Source organism: Mustela nivalis, assembly GCF_964662115.1.
Source record: "Mustela nivalis genome assembly, chromosome: 14".
Lineage (NCBI taxonomy): Eukaryota > Metazoa > Chordata > Mammalia > Carnivora > Mustelidae > Mustela > Mustela nivalis.
In genome coordinates this window covers 67,701,666-67,723,550 of record NC_139033.1, presented here as the reverse complement: position 1 = coordinate 67,723,550, position 21,885 = coordinate 67,701,666, and the positions used below count along the sequence as shown (strand labels likewise).

At 35.5% G+C, this 21,885-nt stretch overlaps 1 protein-coding gene across 16 annotated transcripts in view; it reads right to left on the bottom strand.

The window, feature by feature from the left end:
• Nucleotides 1–21,885, bottom strand: part of ESCO1 (establishment of sister chromatid cohesion N-acetyltransferase 1) — an 82,541-nt gene that overhangs the window by 37,243 nt on the left and 23,413 nt on the right. For 3 of the 16 annotated variants that reach the window (XR_014302683.1, XM_082698749.1, XM_082698752.1), the window contains exons 2-7: nt 21,258–21,358; nt 17,609–17,874; nt 10,661–10,763; nt 8,292–10,419; nt 2,971–3,085; nt 756–816 (exon numbers count right to left, since the gene is read on the bottom strand). Coding sequence is in view for 10 of the 16 variants with exons in the window: in XM_082698749.1 (XP_082554875.1) it covers nt 756–816; nt 2,971–3,085; nt 8,292–9,836 (1,721 nt within the window). In the remaining 6 variants the exon portion in view is untranslated. Of the gene's footprint in view, nt 1–755; nt 817–2,970; nt 3,086–8,291; nt 10,420–10,660; nt 11,423–15,797; nt 17,026–17,245; nt 17,875–21,257; nt 21,359–21,885 lie in introns of all 16 variants that reach the window. The other 13 variants (XR_014302684.1, XM_082698751.1, XR_014302685.1 and 10 more) reach the window with 7 other exon arrangements.

Here is a 21,885-nt window from a genome sequence, read left to right as displayed (position 1 = left end):
TGCCTGGGTGGCTCAGTGGGTTAAGCTGCTGCCTTTGGCTCAGGTCATGATCTCAGGGTCCTGGGATCGAGTCCCGCATCGGGCTCTCTGCTCAGCAGGGAGCCTGCTTCCTCCTCTCTCTCTCTCTGGCTGCCTCTCTGCCTACTTGTGATCTCTATCTGTCAAATAAATAAATAAAAATCTTTATTAAAAAAAAAAAAAAAACATGTAAAGGCACAAAAAAAGTAAAATAAAAACAGAACTTGTGACTATCACATTCTCTCTACAAGGAAAACTGAGGACTACTAGCACAAGTTTTTAGGGAAAAATACCCCAAACTTGAAAGGTATAAGTATTAAATCCTTAAGCTCTATTAAAAACAAGACAACAGGTCCAAAATGGAATTCCTTATGCTAAGCTCCATATTACCAAACCTGGACTTAGTTTTAGTCCTTCAAGAAATGGAAACTTAAACTAGTCAGTTAGGAATCACCTAACTAGCACTAGTTAGGTAATTTGCCTAAAAGACCTCTGCCATCTCTCCCAAAGGAAAGTAACTCTGCAATAATCAACCCACTTTTTTGCCAGTTATAACTTCCTTATGCCCACGCCTTTCTGCTTGGAGATCTTTTCTATCTTGGAGCTCCTTTCTATCTGTGAGACTGGATAATGCCCAAATTGAACTGACTTTTGTTCAAATAAACAAAAATTGTAAAAGGCTCAGTTTATCTTCTAACGATTCTCATATTTATTTTTATATTAAACTAATGTCTTACCTGTTATCACTGGTCTTAGATGTTTGGTTACTGAGTACAGTATGCTGTTTGGGAGCTGAACCTGTAATTTAATCAAGAAAGTGAGTTACACATTAAGCTTTGTATTACTTCTCCATCTAACAGCTGAAAATCATTATAAAGAAAAAAGAGAACAATGCACTAAATGTTTTAATTTTAATAAAAACCATGTGATTAAATTAGAGTCCCTTTCTAGAAATCACTCTTCAGAAAAGGAGAATAAGGCAAGGCTCTATAGAGCCACTAAGAGATCCAATGGTAGATCAACAGTGTGTTTCTAGATTCTCCAATCACTAGCACTGAATAATAAAGCAAACTGTGAAAACGCCTTTATCATTATACACACTCTAAATGTAAATTTCCTAATGGAAATGGGAACATAGCTTGTTTAAAAAAAATTGTAGTCCACAAGAAACAGTGAGTGTCGGTGAGGATGTGGAGAAAAAGGAACCCTCTTGCAGTGTTGGTGGGAATGCAAATTGGTAGAGCTACTGGGGAAAACAGTACACTGGTTCCTCAAAAAATTAAAAACAGAATTACCGTATGATCCAGTAATTTCACTACTGGGTATTTACCCAAAGAATACAAAAATACCAATTCAAAAAGATACATGCACCCCTATGTTTATTGCACCATTATTTAAAATAGCCAAATTGTAGAAGCAACCCAAGTGTCCATCAATAGATGAGTGGATAAAAAAGAATGGTATATATACATACATATAATGGAAAATTACTCAGCCACAAAAATGAATGAAATCTTGCCAGCTGCAACATGGATGGATTCAGAGGTTGTAATGCTAAGTGAAGTAAGTCAGTTAGAGAAAGATAAATACCATGTGATTACACTCATCTGTAGGAGTTTAAGAAACAAAACAAAAAAAAGAGACAAAGACTCTTAAATATAGAGAACAAATTGGTAGTTACCACAGGGGAGGGTAGAGGAATGGGTGAAACAGGTGAAGGGGATTAAGAGTATCTTATAATGAACACTAAGTGTAGAATCATTGAATCACTATATTACATACCTGAAACTAATACAAAACTATGTTAATTATACTGAAATTTTTAAATTGTAGCTTCTAAAGTTTTAATTACATTAATAAATAATGCAATAATTCATTTTTTCCAGTGAATAAATTGTACATTTATCATATACTTCCCTTTCCTCAACTAAGAGAAAAGTTTAATAACATGCAATGAAAGACATTATCTGACCTCAACATACTGCTCCATGTATACCTTTCCTTTAGCAGGGAGAAACAGGAATTAGGAATTCCTTTTCTGTATTACCTCAGGCTTCATCTGATAAAGGTGAGCAAATCCCCATCCAACAGTTCAAACAATGTATTGTCAAAAAATTTTTACAAGGCCACACACAAAAAAGTCTTTGTATGGCATAACTGCCCAAATTGCAGCCTTGTGTTTTTTGTGTTTTGTTTTGTTTTTTTAAGTAAGGCTCAACGGAGCCAGCCAGTGCCCCTGCAGCATTTAAAAATCCTTTCAAAGACAGAACCACTAACATGGAAAAGTAAGTAATCAAGGGTTAAAGATAAGAATCTGAAGTGGAAAAACACAAATAGTCTTTGTACTTGAAAAATAAGCTCCTACCATCAACTTATGCAATTCATTAAGTAATACTTCTCCAGAAAGTGTGTGTTTCTAGATTCTCCAACCACTAGCACTGAATAATAAAGATAAAATATTCAAAATAAACAAAAGAACTTTTGGTAGTAAGTCAAAGAATCTTAATTTAATATTTTTTATTTACAATTTATCAATATATGTAAACTGGTACTTTATTTTTATACTTCATTACCCAAAAATGTTTTAGGAAAACATTTAAAACATAAACAATGGATTTTCTAAAGGAAAAGTTAAAGTTATCCAAGTTAGTTGACATTTGGCTAATGTGCTTTGTTTTGGTTTTGGACCCAATCTTATTGATCATCCAGGCCATTTTATTTTTTAATACCTAAGTAATTTAAACAAGCTAAGAAAGAAAAGCAATTCTACCCCAAAGAATGGTAGTAAAGATAAAAACAAAAAAGAATGGTGATAATCACACATTTGAAAAACACACACAATAGCTCAGAAGGATTTAACTGGCCTATATGGTAATCAGTACTGCTTTCTATCATGGTGACAAAAATACTTCTGAACACTGAGAAACCCAAAAAATATTTCCAAACTTTTACCTGGAAATTTATTCTCCCCTGTATCAATTTTTGCTTGGCTGAGCAGAGCCGAAACAGTAGAGGTATTTCCCACTGGATTGTTTTCAATCTTGGATTCCAAACACAGACTGAAATTCTAAATATACAAAATTCAAAACATTAATATTTCTTTCATATAAACCTTGGGGATTCATCCCAAGATACTTCCAATGAACCTTAGCATACTAAAATTTAAGATAATTCTTCACAGTTGGAATAATTCACATTGATACACCTTAAAAGTATTTTGATCTCCCGACATCTACTCTCTTAACATCAACTCCCATTTTTTCCCTTCATGCTACATTGAAAGCCTTGCAAATCCCATAGATATATTCTATATCTGCCTGTTCAATCTATCTAAATCTGCACTCTCCAATACAGTAGCCACACCTCATCTGACTACTGAGCACTTAAAAGGTCATTAGTATGACTGCTTTGAGACTATGTTGTAAATATGAAACACACATCAGATTTTTAAGACTTAAAAAAAGTAAAATATCTCAATTTTTAAAATTGATTACATACTGAAATAATAGTATTTTTATATAATAGATTAAATAAAATATATTCATTTTACCAGTGTATTATTCTTTTTAATGTGGCTAACAGAAAATTTTAAGTAATATATGTGGTTCACTTTACATTTTTACTGGATAGTGCTGATGTAGAACCTTTCCCCCGTATCCACTCAACTCCTTACTTAAATATTAACATTTTCCATGAAGTGTTCTCCAAGTTTCCCTATGCCATTTTTCCAATTTTGGAATAATTCTCCATCTATTTCATCTCTACCTCTTTCATGTCCTTATTACTACTATCAATTAGTTATTTGTTTTTGATTCATCTTCTATAACTCTTAAGATTTTTTTTTTTAAAGATTTTATTTATTTATGTGACAGACAGAGATCACAAGTAGGCAGGGAGGCAGAGAGAGAGAAAGGGGAAAGCAGGCTCCTCAGGACCCTGGGATCGTGACCTAAGCTGAAGGCAGAGGCTTTAACCCACTGAGCCACCCAGGCACCCCATTTTTTTTAAAGATTTATTTATTTGAGAGTGAGAGAGAACATGAGAGGGTAGAAGGTCAGAGGGATAAGCAGACTCCCCATGGAGCTGGGAGCCGGATGTAGGACTTGATCCTGGGACTCGGGGATCATGACCTGAGCTGAAGACAGTAGCTTAATCAACTGAGCCATCCAGGTGCGCTCATCTTCTGTAACTCTTGAGAGAAAATCATATTATATTTATCTTTGTATTCCCAAGATTCCCTAAATCAGAACACTGTCAAAGCTGATACTCAGTAAACTACCAAAAAAAAAAAAAACAAACAAACAAAACCCAAAACAACAAAAAAAACCCCACAAAACTCCACACTCTGTTAACATTGGCTGTATCTGTATTGTGATTATTACATTCAACATGTAACAGTTTAAAATATTTTTGAAAAAGTGAATGATTTTTGTCATTGAAAAAGCAGAAAAATTAAAAATAACAATGACAAATTACCAATTAATCTCCATTAAACAGGACGGAATTCAGCAAATCACTGGCTTAAAAAAATAAATCATAATATAACTGGGCTTTAAAATTCATAAAGTTCAAGTAATTTTTTTAAAGATTTCTTTATTTTAGAGAAAGAAAGCATGCAAGAGCAGGAGAGACCGAGAGAGTGCTAAGAGGGAGAGAGAGAATCTCAAGCAAACTCCCCACTGAGCAAGAAGCCTGACAAGGCGCTCAATCCTAGAACGGAGATCATGACCTGAGCCAAAATCAAGAGTCAGTCCGATGTTTCACTGACTTAGCCACCTAGATGCCCCATGTTCAAATAATTTAAATTCAGTCCAAAGAATTAAAAGAAGGCCTATCAAATGCTTAGCCATATCAACCATCATTTCTCAGTACTGCTAAAATTGACATAAAAATTAAAGGCAGCCACAGAAAAAAGATTTTGTATGATGTAAGATTTGTTTTTATATTCTCCTTCCTCCCCTAGTATAACCCCGTGAGACACTGAAGCCAGTCAATTTCAGTTTAAATCCTAGCTCTACCACTTATAAGTCACTCAGGTAAAACTTAAATTTCTAAGCCTCACTCTCCTCACCTATAATATGTAGGTAATAAGAGAAACTACAGTGTAGATTGTGGTGACAATTGTTTGAAGCTCTCCTTTGACTAACAAAGAGGCAGTGCTCACCAAAGGCTATTGTGTTCTTAACCTAAAGCTATTATGATGGTTAAACTAAACTACCTCAATTCTTAGTGCTCATGGCAAGAAGAAAAATCTCTTAAGTGACTGCTATAATGGAAATTCCTTAAAAGTAGGAAATGCTTCCTCTTCTGTAGCCCTAGCAGAACTTCTTGGACACGGCAGTCACAACTACATCTTCAACTGAATGGTTACCCAATTCCCTGGCCACTCTGTAAAAGTAATCATTATCACTGGTATTGGTGAAAACAGAAACAACCTGAAAGGGCTTTAGAAGAGGAAAACATAAACTGTGGTATACTCATTTACAGCTATTAAAATACCCATGTATTGGTAAGTATCAAATGCTGACTGCACAAAACAAGTTGCCAAAAAAACCACACACACACACACACACACACACACACACACACACACACCATTTTAGCATTTAACATTTAAACATTTAAAATACTGTAACATTACAAACACACAGAAAACATTTAAAACACAAACACTGCTAAGTATTCCTTCTGGATATACATGCACATACACAGTGAATTAATAAAAACAGAAAATGAGAAGATCCCCACCAACTTCACAAACACATTTAACTCTGGGAAGAGAGCTGAATGGAAAGAAGAGGGAGAATAATGGCTTTTACCTGTACCTGTAATGTACTTTCCTTATCTTAAAAAACCAGAATTCAATAAAATGTTAGTTTTTGTCAAATTTGGGTGGTAGACACAAGTATATTAGTGACTGTAGTATTCTGAATGTTTTAAATATTCAAGAATTTACAAATGTAAATAAAATTTTTAACACAAGTTTCATAGGATGGTTTCTTACAATGCACCTCAAGAGAAAGAGTATAATCCAAAGTACATTCCAGTAAAAGCAATATTATAGGTAAAAATAATGTGATCTAAGTAAGAATCTCTATTCTACTAGTTTACTCCAAAGGATTACATTTTCTTTTTTTTTTTTTTTTTAAGATTTATTTATTTATTTGACAGACAGAGATCACAAGTAGGCAGAGACGCAGGCAGAGAGAGAGGAGAAAGCAGGCTCCCTGCTGAGCAGAGAGCCCGATGTGGGGCTCGATCCCAGGACCCTGAGATCATGACCTTAGCAGAAGGCAGAGGCTTAACCCACTGAACCACCCAGGTGCCCCAGAATTACATTTTCTTATTCTTCAATATAATTCTCCACAAACTGAGGGGCTTTTTTTAATTTTAGTGGACATGAAATGTTGTATTAATTTCAGCTGTACAACAATGATTCAACACCTCTCTATACATTATCCTATGCTCACAAGTGTGGCGACCATCCGTCATCATACAACACTACTACAATATCACTAACTATATTCTCTATGCTGTTCCTTTTATCCCCATGACTTACTCCACAAACTGAGTTTTGACATTTATGTAGCAAAGGAGTAGAAGATAAACTCCGCAGCTACAACTGGAATATAGATATCAATTTGCTGACAAAACATACTCTGAATAGAAAGCCACCCCATCTCTGACGGAATCCACACCTGTTACTCACACTACCACTCACTACTTACTTCTAGTTACTATCACTATTTGAATAATTATGTTCTAATTGATGCTTTCATTCCCTTTTGTTCAGAAAATAAAATCTAAGAGTACCATATGGTATCTGTTCCCTTCTATTTGATTTGTACTCCACACGAACAGACAATGATCTATTTTCATGGCTTCTGGCATAAAGCCCAGACTCTTCAGTCATTCGAAGTCGCTTCTAGAACAAAATATCTCTAAAGAGAACTTTAAATCATTCCCAAAACTTTGGGATGACTTGACTTTTTTCTCTGCTCACAGTGTTTTTTTCTCAAATGATCTAATGTTCAAAGTATGTAACTGTAGAAAAAAAATGCTGGGCTGAGAATCAGAACACCTGAAAATTCAATCCTATTTGTGTCCTCAAACATGTGATCTAATTCGCATTCCTCTACTGTGCTCAGTTTTCTCATTACCAAATTAAACAACTAAAACAAATTTAGTCAAGTTTTTCAAATCTATATTATATTATAGAGCTCCATGGTTCTATGCATAAAAAAATTTCTACTTATTGGTTTATATATTGGGATTTTACCTGTGATTCAATTTGAAAAAAATTGGCTCAGATGCTTTTAGTTTCAAACTACTTCCTCAGATAATCAAAGCTTCTTCTAGCTATTAGATTCCCTTCCTTTTTTTTAAAGATTCTGTTATTCAATTTATTTTTCCATTTTAAAAAATTCTTTACCACTAATCTTAAATTGATGTCTGAATTATTTACATCTTTCAGACATTTAATTTGTCCAACTGTTCAAAATGATCACAAAAGTCAAACTTAAAAGGCACCCCTACTACTAGAAATGTTTAATTTTTTCCATTTTTATCAGGTGGTAAAAAGGGGTTGATCTGTGCCAGCTAAAATTAATTTTTAACAGTTTGGTCAGAATAAGGCCGAAGTTTAATTTCTATATTTTAGTCACTATGAAACACAGTTTCTGTGGTTACAATTAAAAGAAAAAGCAAATCAGTGTGTTGAAAAAAAGTTAGGGGGTAAGTGAATGGGCAAAATTAAGAAAGGGAAGTGAGAAACACAGGTTTCCAGTCATGGAATAAACAAGTCATGGGAATAAAAGGTAAAGCATAGGGAATATAGTCAATGATATTATAATAGCATTGTATGGTAACAGGTGGCAGCCACACTTGTAGTGATCAAAGCATAACATACAGAGATGTTAAATCACTATGTTGTACACCAGAAACTAACAAAACGCTGTAGGTCAACTATGCTCAAAAAATTTTAAAAAAGAAGAAAAGTTAGAATTCAACAGGATTATGCTTCATATAAAATAAAAATGAAAGGTGAAAATAAGGAAGCAATGAGAAGCATTTATGTAAACATCAGACATCTAAAGCTACCACTAAGTTCTATCACTCACTACATGACTGAGTTAATTAAACACTATTAACAACTAAACAGGATACCTTAACAAATGACTCGTCTTTTATGACTTGATTCTTAAACTAAAATATGCTAAAATTTAACAGACAGTATTCAGGTACCTCTACTGCACATAATAAAAATAAATTACCTTATCTGGTGCTGATTCAAAAGAATCTTTCCTCTGGTTATCCAAAGGTGGGTCAGGAGGTGGTTTTATCTGTTTATCCAAATGGCAATTTTCAGAAGACCTTTTTGTGGTTTTATTAACTTCAACTGTAACATCATTAGTTTTAACTTCTTCAGAATTAATTTCTTTCATTTCTTCCTGCTGGCAAGCTGTATTTTTATCGTTATGTAGTTTTGTCCCTAAAAATGTACTTTGAGTAGTTGGATGATGCATTTCTAAGGCTGGAAGTGAAAAACTGGTTCGTATTAAGCCCAATTTAGGGGAAACTTGAGAGTCCAACTTATTTTGCTGCACATAGTTAAATTTTGAGAGTTTAATTTTAGTCCAGTTGGAGTTCTTTTTAGTTGAGTTGTTTATTCCATTTAGTATACATTTCACAGGCTTTGTTTTTCTACTGGGAAAGAAACGATTACATTGAACATCCTGATTGGTTTCCTTCTGATGAAGTATTTGTCTTTCATTATCAGTCTCTTCCAATTTTATTTCTGTAGGCTTCTCCTCCTTTACAGTTTCCATTTGTGAAGATTCCTTTTTTACCTCTACAGTATCAGACTCAATCTCACCAGCAATTTCTTCACAGAGCTGAAGAATGCTACCTCGTTTGCTCTTTCCCGCTTGCTCCAGCTCATTATCTACCCTTTCTTCAGGCACTGACGGCTGTGGACTTTTTTGGGATTTTGCACTAGTATTCACTTGTGTATAAACGGACTTCACCTCATTCTTTTCAGAGACTGCTGAAGTAACCATTTTTGATCTTCTTATCTCAGAAGTTACAGGCACAGATTTTATTTCCTCTTTTCTAGTGTTCTTCTGAAGACATTTTTCAGATCCTTTTGTGCACTGAGAACTGCAAGTAGAAGCTGTTTGATACTCTACTTTGCGTTTTTTTCCTTTGGGGGAATTTATTACTTCGTTAATTACTAGATTTTCATCCTCTTTAGAATCAGACTTTATTTCTGGTACTTTTCTTTTCACATGTTTTTGACTTGCTTTAGCTTTGTTAGATTTACTTTGAGAATTGTTACAGTGCTCTTTCCTTGGTGGCAAAGTCTGTTTAACTGCTTGAACCTGACCCTGAATTTCTCTATTACGCAGAGACCTCGTTGAAACTTCTGTTAACTGTTGTAGTCTTTGTGATCTCCGGTTAAGCTGTTCATTTGATTTAGGAGTTCCATGCACTGACTTTTTCTGAGGTAATTTCTTCTTTTTTGTAGATTCTTGTAAATTTCCCTTCACAGTCACCATATTTTTATTAATGGATTTACTAGCTTTTTTATCATTGGACGTGGCTTTTGCTGACCTTGTACTCATGCATGTTCCTAATCCAGGTTGATTTATTTTACTCTCACTAGAAGATTTAACCAGTGATTTTACAGCTTCCTTTGGACCTGATTTTTTTGCCAGATTCGTTTGAGAACCTTGAATTTGTGTTTCTAAATTCTTATCTTCACTTTTTCTAACAACATTAGAGGAATTTTCTTTTGATTTCTCCTGAATGGACATCATTCCTGAGTAAGGTCCTCCTTTTCTGAGTAGTTTTGAGAGAATTTTCGTGTCCTGATAGGTGCGAATGCTGAATGTCTAGTATTATTACTGAGGAGGTCTTAAAAATCAACTTTGAGGCTGATGAACATTTTCAACAAAAATACTAGTTTGCTTCAAGTAAGGTTTCGGTCATCCCTAGGACATGAGAAAATCTGATATGAAGGCTGAAAGATATTTGCTTTACTGCTGGACAAGGCAATAGAAATTTGAGGACAATTTAATTCTAATTTGATATTTTAAGAACTTTTTGTAAAATAAAAATTCAGGTTCAATCTGTTTTGTTAATTTTTCAATTAATAATGGTATTCAGGCCTAGCCCTATTACTGGAAGAATTATTTATCACTGACCTGTATTGACAAAGATTTTGAAACCTTTTTTCTTCTGAAGTCTACAGTTACTGGACTTCGATTCACTTGAAACATGTCTTACAGCTAACAGGTTTCTTTCCTTGTTTGCTGAGCCTGTTAGTTTAAAGTTCTTATCTAACCTCTTTCGTTTAATAAAATACTCTATTAATATAGATTTCCTTTTGTGCTGCCATTTCTGAAAAATTAAAAAAAATTAAAATTAAATTTTGCACAATCCAAGAAATATGGCAATGCTAATACTATACAGAAATAATATTGATTTATATAAACCCTACTTCTCCTTTTTAATTATTTAGTCTGTATATTTAAGAAGAACAGAATAAAGTATCTCAAAGTACATTCTTGTAAGTAAATGGTAACTTGTTTTACATAAGCATAGGATAGTTGAAATCAGTTTATTCCTTGAAGCTACTTACAATTCTTTTCCCACAAGACAGAATTGATCTTTCAGCCACCATAACTCATGAGAATTTGGCAAACTCATTCCTTAAAGTATCCTCTTAACACGTTACACAGCACCTAAAAAAAAAAAAATTTTTTTTAAGTGTTTAAAAGGTGCAAAGATGTAAATTATTCATTCACCATTCATCAAATACAACACTCCACAACTTCATGATGTCCTATCATTAGTCTTCATACATAAAATTTAGTTTTAGTATTTCTAACCTTAAGTAAATGGTCCATTTTATGTTGTAAAAAAACAATTTTAAAATATAAAACACAATTCATAATAGTAAAATCCTATTTTGAGGGAAAAAGTACACATAACAACTTGTACATAGAAAAACACTGATACACAGTTAAAAAGGCAGATTTAAACAAACATTTTGCTCTACTCTCATGGAAAACCTACTTTAAAAAAGCAATAGATTAACAGAAGACAAAACCATAAACCCAAAGGATAAAGAAAAGAGTAAATGGTAAAAATAAAATATGGAAGCTACAAAGAATGACAAAAAATAACCTCTAGACTCAAGAAAACTTGATTCCTAAGCTGGAAATGGGGAAAGCTAAGAAGCAGCCCTCCGTAGAATCCCCCAAAACTCAAGAACTGCCAGTCCCAAGCTACATAGGAGATGAGGATGAAAATAGGACTCAAAAAAGCAGAAAGAGGGGCACCTGGGTGGTGGCTAAGTCGTTAAGGCATCTGCTTTTGGCTCAGTCATGATCCCAGGGTCCTGGGATGGGCAGGAAGCCTGCTTCTCCCTCTCCCACTCCCTTGTGTTCCCTCTCTCACTGTGTCTCTCTGTGTCAAATAAATAAATAAAATCTAAAAAAAAAAAAAAAAAAAAAAAAATGCAGAAAAATTCCAAGACTGCCATTCCAATTACTAAAACCAGAAAATTGCCCTGCATCCCTTAAGACCCTGGTATAAATCTCTGGAAAGAGTGTAACAAAAAGTATTTGGTCTGGGACACCTGGGTGGCTCAGTGGGTTAAGCCTCTGCCTTTGGCTCAGGTCATGATCTCAGAGTTCTGGAATCAAGCCCCGCATCGGGCTCTCTGCTCAGCAGGGTGCCTGCTTCCTCCTCTCTCTCTGCCTGCCTGCCTGTCTACTTGTGATCTCTATCTGTCAAATAAATAAATAAAATCTTTAAAAAAAAAAAAAAAGTATTTGGTCTGAGGGCTCACGAGTGACAGCTAAGGGCAGAAGTATCATACTGACAATAGAGGAAATAAGCAGGAGTACACACAGAGCTGAAACCTACTCCCCCTCCCTAAAGTCCTCCCTGCACACTGAGAAACTCCTAGAAGAAGCAGCCCAGCCTGTACCTTCCTGGAAGGAAACTGGCAGACCATTTTTTAATGAATTTGACATGTCTAGAGATAAAAGAACTAAAAAAATACACACACACATTTAGACCCTACATTTAAGAAACTACCAGCCCACCCACCATCCAAACAGACAAAACTTCCAAGTCAGTTTTTAGTGTCTCACTTGCAACTCTGAGCAAATAAACAAAAATCATAATATATGAGCAAAACCTTAAAATTAAAAAACAAAAAACAGAAGAAACAAATAGCTTGGCAGAAACTATGGAAAGCCAAAAACTAAAAATAAGTTAATCTATCAATGAAACAAATATACAAGAACATTCACAATAAGGAAAACATAAAAATTAAAAACATAAAAGAAATGAAAAGAGTCAATAAAAACATTATAAGAGTGGTGGTGCGTACTTGAGTGGCATAATCAGTTAAGTGTCTGACTCTTGGTTTTGGCTCAGGTCATAATCTCAGGGCTGAGCTCCACAAGAGTCTCTGCGCTCAGAGAGACTCAGCATAGTCTACTTAGGACTCCCTCTCCCTCTGCCCCTCCTCTACATGTGCTCATGTGCGCACTAAAATAAATAAATCTTAAAAAATAAAAAAGCATTAGAAGATAAAAGTAAGAAGATCTCCTATAAAACAGAGATGTCAAATAGGAAACAAAAGAAAATTAAAGGACTATCCAAAGAGATCCAACAATCCAGCAACCGGGATTTTAGAAAAAAAGAAAAAAAAAAAGAAAAAAAAAAAAAAAACCCTAAGAATTCAGGAAATTTTCCTAGTACTGAAAGAAATTAGTTTCTGGGAATTTTTTTTTTAAGATTTTATTTATTTACTTGAGAGAGACAGAGATAGCAACAGAGATAAGAGAGAGCATGAGCAGGGAGAAGAGATGAGAAGCAGTCTCCCCAGAGCCCGATGTAGGGCTTGATCCCAGGACCCTGGAATCATGACCTGAGACAAAGGTGGATGCTTAACTGACTGTGCCACCAGATGCCTGAGTTTCCAGATTTAAAGGGCCAAGACCACCAAGTACAATGGATTAAAAAAAAGATGTTAAGGAGTGCCTGGGTGGCTCAGTCACTTAAGCACCTGCCTATGGCTCAGGTCATGATCCTGAGGTCCAGGGATAGAGTCCCACACTGGCCTCATTGTTTAGCAGGAGTCTGCTTCTCCATCTGTCTGCCACTCTCCCTGCTTATGCTTGTTCCCTCTGACAAATAAATAAAATCTTTTTTTTAAAAAAAGTCAAAAATGTATCATGAGGACAAGAAGCTTCTAGGAAGGGGGAAAAAATCTTGATCACATACATATTACAAACGCAAATTATTATCTGCAAGGAAGAAAAAACAAAATTATTAGTATGTGAATTTATAAAGGAGAATAAATTTTAAAAATTAAAAATCAAAACCAAAAGCTTTAAATAATCAGCTGAAATACGTAATAGAAGAAAATCACATGCCAGTTTATAACACACATACACAAATAAAACTTAGAAATTGAGTACAGATCTGTGTCACTTAGTTGTAATAATTAATAATTTAGTTCCAACAAATCAATAGACAAGAGAAAGTAGAGACTCCAAAAATAGGCCCAAGTGCATAAGAGAAGCTAGCACATATAAAGGTAGTATTAATTACTCTCAAATTAATGAAGAAAAGATTATTCAACAACTGGTGTCAGGACAAGCAGATAGCTATCTGGGTAATTTTGGTTTAAGAGTGCAGTTATATCCAGGAAAAATTTAACCATTAAAAGTTAAGCAGAGGGGCGCCTGGGTGGCTCAGTGGGTTAAAGCCTCTGCCTTCGGCTCAGGTCATGATCCCAGGGTCCTGGGATCGAGCCCCGCATCGGGCTCTGCTCCGCAGGGAGCCTGCTTCCTCCCCTCTCTCTCTGCCTGCCTCTCTGCCTGCTTGTGACCTCTGTCTGTCAAATAAATGAATAAAATCTTAAAAAAAAAAAAAAGTTAAGCAGAAGTTAAAATACAGCAAATTAAAATGTGCGAGAATTTTTTTTAATGAGAAGAACTAGTTTATTGTAACTTGTACAATATCCTAGTTATACTTGATTTTAGAAAAATAGACAAACTTTTGCTCTACTCTAAGTTTTTTTTAATGGACAAAGTTGGAAAATTTGTCACTCCCCCCACACTTTCCAGAAAGTCCTTCAAAAAAGTTAGACTGAAATATTTTTCAGTATATTCTACTGTAATGATGATGATCTTTTGGGGGGGGGGCAGTTAAAAGGTGTATGTTTTTTTCTTAATTAACATATAATGTATTGTTTCAGGGGCACAGGTCTGTGATGCATCAGACTTACACAATTCACAGCACTCACCACAGTACATATCCTCCCCAATGTCCATCACCCAGTCATCCTATCCCTCCCACCCCCCTCTACTCCAGCAACCCTCAGTTTGTTTCCTGAGATTAAGAGTCTCTTATCTCTTATGGTTTGTCTCCCTCTCTGGTCTCATCTCATTTCATTTTTCTCTTCACTTCCCCTATAATCCTCTGTCTTGTTTCTCAAATTCCTCATATCAGAGAGATCATATGATAATTGTCTTTCTCTGATTGACTTATTTTGCTTAGCATAATGCCCTCTAGTTCCATCCACATCATTGCAAATGGCAAGATTTCATTTTCTGATGGCTGCATAATATTCCATTGTATATATACCACATCTTCTTTATCCATTTCATCTGCTGATGGACACCAAGGCTCTTTCCATAGTTTGGCTATTGTGGACATTGCTGCTATAAACATTCAGGTGCACATGCCCCTTTAGATCACTACATTTCTATCTTTGGGGTAAATAAAATGTGGGAGAATTTTAACATTTATTTGCAGAGTGGGAAAAACTTTCAAACCTTGTCAGAATATTCAGAAGCCAGGTTGGAGGAACAAAACTAGGAAAATACACTGGCAAGAAATAGCAAAAGCTAATTACCATGATATATTCACAGGAAGAAATCACAGATGGCTGGTATGATAATAACAGAAAAATTTAAGTTAGAACCAAAACAAAACACCATTTTTCAGCTATCAGACTGGCCAAAGATCGGGAAGTTTAACAACACAGTCTTGGCAAAGGTTTGTGACAGGTACTGTCACATTAGTGCAGATAATTCAATGTCTACACAGGTCAATTAGGCAGTATGTATGAAATTATAAATGTTAAATTTCAAACAATTCCACTTCCAGGACTTTATATTATAGACACATGCACAAGTGCTCAAAAACACAAATAAATATAAAATTACAACACTGTATCGAGAGACTGAGTACCCCAGCAAACGGACAACACTATAAGCTACTTACATAACCAACTGAATTATATATACTACCAACAGAATACCATGCAGTCACATCAACTCAATTCCAAGCAAAATTTCCAGTCATTTTATACAGAAACTGACAAACTGATTTTAAAACTTGCATGAAATAGAAGAAACTATGTACAAGTCTAGTCAAAAAGCCTTTAAAAATTTTTTGTGTAATACTGATATTTTTTGTGTAATAGTGGTACTATTAAACTTTAGTAAATCTACAGTAATCAAGACACTCTAATACTGATAAAGGAAACAGAGATCAATGGAATAGAGAATCCAAAAAACAGACCCATACATTTATGATCAGTTGGTTTTATTTTTTTTTTAAGATTTTATTTATTTATTTGACAGAGACACAGCGAGAGAGGAAACACAACAGGGGAAGTGGGAGAGGGAAAACCAGGGAGCCTGATGCAGGGCTCAATCCCAGGACCCTGAGACCATGACCCAAGCCAAAGGCAGACGCTTAACAAGCCAAACAGGCACCCCTAATTTTATTTTATTTTTATTTGATCAATTGATTTTCAGCAAAAGTGCCAACACAAATCCATGGGGAAAACAAAGTCTGAAAAAATGGTGCTAGAACTACTGGCAATCTAAATCGAAGGCGGGAAAAAAAAAAAAAAACCAGCAACCCTTCCCTCACAACCCACAAAAATAATTTGAGATTGACCAAAGAAACAAATATAAAACTATAAAACTCAGGAAGAAAACAAAAATATAAAATCTTTGGGGTAGACAAAGTTTTTTGTTTTGTTTTGTTTGATTTTTAGGCAAGAATCCTACCCATCCTACATATGACCATGTAAAAACCATCTTCAAAAATCTTCAAAGCAGGGGCGCCTGAGTGACTCAGTCGGTTAAGTGCCCAACTCTTGTCTTCAGTTCAGGTCATGATCTCAGGGTTAGGAGACCAAGCCCCACATCTGGCTCTGTGCAGAGCAGGGAGTCTGCTTGAGATTCTCTCCCTCTGCCCCTCCCCACCTCTCTCTCTCTCTCTCTCTTTCATGTGCTCTAAAATAAATAAATAAATATTTTAAAAAAATCCTCAAAGCAGCTCTGTGCACAGTAACCAAAATCGGGGGTGGGGGACCCAAAAATCAGATGAATGGGTCAATAAAATGTAGTATGTCAATAATATAGTAGAAAAATAGTCAGCAATCCAAAGGAACAAACTATTAGAACTATATGATGAACCTCACAACCATTATGGTAAGAAAGGGTAGACACTAAGACTATATAATGTAGCATTCCACTTGAAATTCTAAAAAAAAAAGCAAACTATAGTTGACCCTTGAGCAAAGCAGAGGCTGGAGCACTAAACCCCAATACAGTCAAAAATCTGCATAGTAACTTTTGACTCCTCCAAAATGTGACACTAATAATATAGCCTACTTTGACTAGAAGCCTTGTCAATAACATAAATGGTCAATTATCACAAATTTTGTGATATATGCATTATATACCATATTTTTAACAATAAAACTAGAGAAAAGAAAATGTTAAGAAAATCATAAGGAAAAGAAAATAAATTTACAGTACTGCATGTATGTATTGATACCATTAGTTTACATCATTGATTTACAAGATGAATCATCAGTCAGGACCTACATCAATATTGTCCTAAATAATACAAAACACAATAAACGTTATATGCTATTACTAACATCAGACATCAAAACTGAAAAATGTTTAGGGCGCCTGGGTGGCTCAGTGGTTAAGCCGCTGCCTTCGGCTCAGGTCATGATCTCAGGGTCCTGGGATCGAGTCCCGCATCGGGCTCTCTGCTCGGCAGGGAGCCTGCTTCCCTCTCTCTCTCTCTCTGCCTGCCTCTCCGTCTACTTGTGATTTCTCTCTGTCAAATAAATAAATAAATAAAATCTTTAAAAAAAAAAAAAAACTGAAAAATGTTTAAAAGAAATCTGTATCTACTTACAGATATAACAATTCACACACTGATAATGAAGGAGCAATATGACTGCTTTAAAACACCCTAGCGTAATTGATAGCTGCTTCACCCTGGACTAGTATATACACCAATGAATGAATCGTTATACAATTTTTCTGTCATCCAGTATTACAGTCATATTCTTTAACACAACACTGCAAATACATCTTTTCTAAAAACCACTTACCTGTGATGATAGGCTGATAAAGTTTTTCCAATTATAAGAGAGAGAAGCATACTGTAATTCTTTGAAAGCAAAGTTCTAAAACAGTAAGAAAACTAACACATTATTAATTTTATATTAAATATCACTCACCTTATGCCTACATAAGGATAGGCTATCCACTTCCATATAAGTCTTGTACATGATTTTCTACACGATGAACACTTAAGCAATGATGATGAGGATGATGACAGAAAACGTCTCAGACAGTTCTTGCCATACAGTTATTAGATTCTCACACGAAGACACACACACACAACAGATAAGTTTATTAACTGTACGGCATGATGATTATTTACTATTCATTAAATGGAAGTGGATCATCATAAATGTCTTCATTCTTGTTTTCACTCTTCACACTGAGTAGGCAGAGGAAGAGGAAGAAGAGGAGGGGTTGGTTTTGGTGTCTCAGGGATAGCAGAAGAGGTGAAGGTGAAAAGAGAGGCAGGAGAGGCAAGCCAACTTGGTGTACTTTACAGAAATACACTGTCATTTCTGTCTGACATTTTTGCTTTTTCATCTCTTAAAAATGTTTCTAATGCAGTACCAGTCCTTCTACCATTCGCTTTCGTTTCAGTGCCCATGTCCTATGAGAAGTCAAAAGCAGTCTTTAATAATTAGAATCCTACCAGACTGTCTAATGTCAACTGTTTTCTGGCACTGCTTCATTCACATTTTCCTCTTCCCTGTCTGGTTCAGATGTATTTATCCTTATTGAGTCATCTTTTGTTAATTCCTTTTGTGTGGCATCTATTAGCTCTTGAATTTCTCCAAGATCCGTATCTTAAAACCCTTCACACCCCCACCTTCTTTTGCCATGTCCACAATCTCTTTCAGGATTTCCTTGACTGGCTCTGTTGTAAATTCTGTGAAGTCATACACAAGTTCTAGACATATTTTTCCTCCTGCAGGAATTTACTGTTTGGGGCTTAGTGGTTTTCATGGCTTATTCTATAAACAATGATGGCATCCTCAATGATGTAATCCTACCAGACTTTCATAATGATCTATTAGGGTCTCTTTGAAAATCCTTACTAGACAGTACCATGTGTGGAGAGCCTTAAACGTCCTTAAGACCTCCTGATCTAGAGGCTAAATTAGAAATGTTGTGCTTAGGGTCATGTAGACCACTTTGATGCCTTTGGTGTTGAACTCATCAGATTCTGAGTGCCCGGGGACATTGTCTAAGATCAAAAGAACTTTAAAAGGCAGTGCCTTACTGTCAATTACTTCCTGATGTAAGAAAGAAAGCACTGATAGAACCAATCCCAAAAAAGGATTCTCATTGTCCAGGCCTTTTTGCTGTACAACCAAATCTCTGGCTGGGGTGGCCTGCTTGCTCAGACAGTAGAACATGAGACTCTTGATCTCAGGGCTGAGTTCAAGCCCCACCTTGGAGGTAGAGATTTAAAAAGTTGGGCAGCTGGTGTTTATTTTTTCCCTTCAAGGTCTAGAGATTAACAGCTTTATAAATAAGGACAGTCCTGGTCAATTGCACTTGCACAAAACAGTACAGTTAGCCAACCCCTTCTTGTAGCTTACTTTTTGTCTGCATTAAGAAAAACCTGTTCAGGGACGCCTGGGTGGCTCAGTTGGTTAGATGACTGCCTTCGGCTCAGGTCATAATCCTGGAGTCCCGGGATCGAGTCCCTCATCGGACTCCCAGCTCTATGGGGAGTCTGCTTCTCTCTCTGACCTTCTCCTCATTCATGCTCTCTCTCACTATCTCTCTCTCAAGTAAATAAATAAAATCTTAAAAAAAAAAAAAAAAAAAGAAAAGAAAAAAAGAAAAACCTGTTAAGGGGGCACCTGGGTGGCTCAGTGGGTTAAGCCTTTGCCTTCGGCTCAGGTTGTGGTCTCGGGGTCCTGGAATCAAGCCCCACATCGGGCTCTGTGCTCAGTGGGAAGTCTGCTTCTCCCTCTCTCTTTGCCTGCCTGTCTACTTGTGATCTCTCTCTCTCTGTCAAATAAATAAATAAAATCTTAAAAAAAAAAAAAAACTGTTCAGGCAAATATCCTTCCTTTCTTCTCAGTGATTTTCTTAATGGTATTTGAGAACTCATCTGCTGCTGCCTCTTGATCAGCAGAAGCTGCTTCTCCTATTTTCTTGACATTTTAAAAATCAAACCTTTTTCTAAAATTTTCAAACCATCCTCTGCGAGCACTAAATTCTCCAGCTTTAGAGCCCTTCACCTTCCTTTTGCTTTAAGTTGTCCTAAATGACTTCACCTTTCCTCAAATCATACTGGAGTCTATGGGTATGCCTTTCTTAGAGCAGTCAGACAACCACATAAAAGCTGCATTTTCAATATGAGATAAAAAGGTATTTCAAAAAGTCTAAGGTTTTGACACTTCTGGCGTAACCACAGCAATAGCTTCATGAACTTCCTTCTCTTTTCCTATATGGTCCTTACACTGGATTCATTTATCTTGAACTGGTGGGCAACTGTAGCTGCAGGCCTCAATCTATGGTACTTATCAAACAACTCAACTTTTTTCTTGTAAGGTCATCCCTTCTCTCTGCTTCTTGGGAGTACTTCCAGCATCACTAGTGGTACTTCAAATGGATCCCCTGGTGGTTTTTAAGGTTTACAGTACTGCACTAAACGTGATGAGAAATACGCAACAACTGCCAAGACCACTTTTTACTGTGATATGCAATTTACTGAAGAGACAAACTGCTCAGAGATGATTAGCGTCACACGGTGTTTTAAGCAGACTCATATACCTGAGCTCACCAAAACAGCAACATAAGATGGCTATAAAATTATTACAGTAGTAGAGTATATACTATAGTTAATTTTATGCAGTTATGATTTAATACTGCATCTTTATGTTTGTTTACATTTTTTACAGTGGATGATGCAATGTATGTTATGTGTCTGTACACATTTTAATAAATTTTAACTTAAATAGATCTATGAATATTTTATGGTAGCAAGTAACGAGCTACATATATTTTATGCATTTATGAAACACCTAAATTTTTTATTTTTTCAGTATTTCTAAGCTACATGGTTTACCTGCAAGCTTTTTTTTAAACTGCCACAAATCTCAAAAATTTTTCCAATATATTTGTTGAAGAGATCCACATAAATGGACACAAACAATTCAAGCACATGTTGTTCAAGGGTCAACTGTAATCGACAGTAAAAGACAGCAGATGAGTCATGCCCTAAGGTCAGGAGAGAAATAGAGATAGTCCTTTGGAAGTGATAGAGATGTTCTATGTCTTGACTTGTATGTAATGATGGTTTCAAGAGTGTGTATATCTGTCAAAACCCACCAAATTGTACAGTTTAAGAGAGTGAAATTTACTGTACATAAATTATACTTTCATAAAGCTGTCAAAAAAATAGTGCTGTAAGTAACTGAAATGGACCTACACCTGCAACTAAGAAGCATTGTTAAATCAAAAAACAGCAAGGTGCAAAAGGTAAAAAAAAATAATTTTTTAGAAAAAGAGGGAAATTCATAGAAACATATGCTTGCTTATGCACACAACAAGTATGGAAAGATACATAATAAATATAATAGTGAAGATTTCTGGGAAAAAGAACTACAAAACCAGTGTCAGCAGTGTGAAAAGCTTACTTTTCACTATACACCCACTCAAATGTTTTATAATGTAGACATATAACCTAATCAAAATTAAAATATATTTCTCTGAAAATATAGTTATATTTGGCAGACTGACTAATTAATCTTGGAAGGCACCAAATTATAAAAGTATGTCACTTACCTTACTGAGCCAGAAATCACATATCACTGTTTCTTTAAGTTGACTGATGATGTTTCCAAATGAATGATGCCTCTAACAGCTTCCTATGTTTGGGAATTAATCTTCAAAAAAAAAAAAAAATCCTATAACTAAGTAAAACAATCTATTAAAAACACGTAAGAATATAAAAGTACTACTGTCTATTAACTCATATATTAAACTTAAGACTAAACTAGACTAAGTAAACAACTGTCTAATAACAATATAAAGCATCACATATTTTTACACCATGTAATAGATTAGGTTTTTCTTCATATATAATCACCACTTCCAAACCTCCACTCCACGGAAGGAGTGTATTTTCCTTTCCAACCAGTGCTGAGGTTGGCCACATGCCTTCCTTTGGCCTCATGGTGGGCAGAGTATACTTCCCTGCCCCCAAAACCTTAGCCATCTAAATTGCTTTGGCCAATGGTATATTAGCAGAAATGTTGCAGAGTTTGAAATGTCTTTGTGCAGCTGTGCACCCTCTTGTACCTCTGCCATTACCATGAGAAGAGCTTCACCAATAGATGAAGTCCTAGAACCCAGAATAAACATAAAGACTAGAACTGAGCCAAACCCCAAATGAGGAGCCAAGGAAAACCCA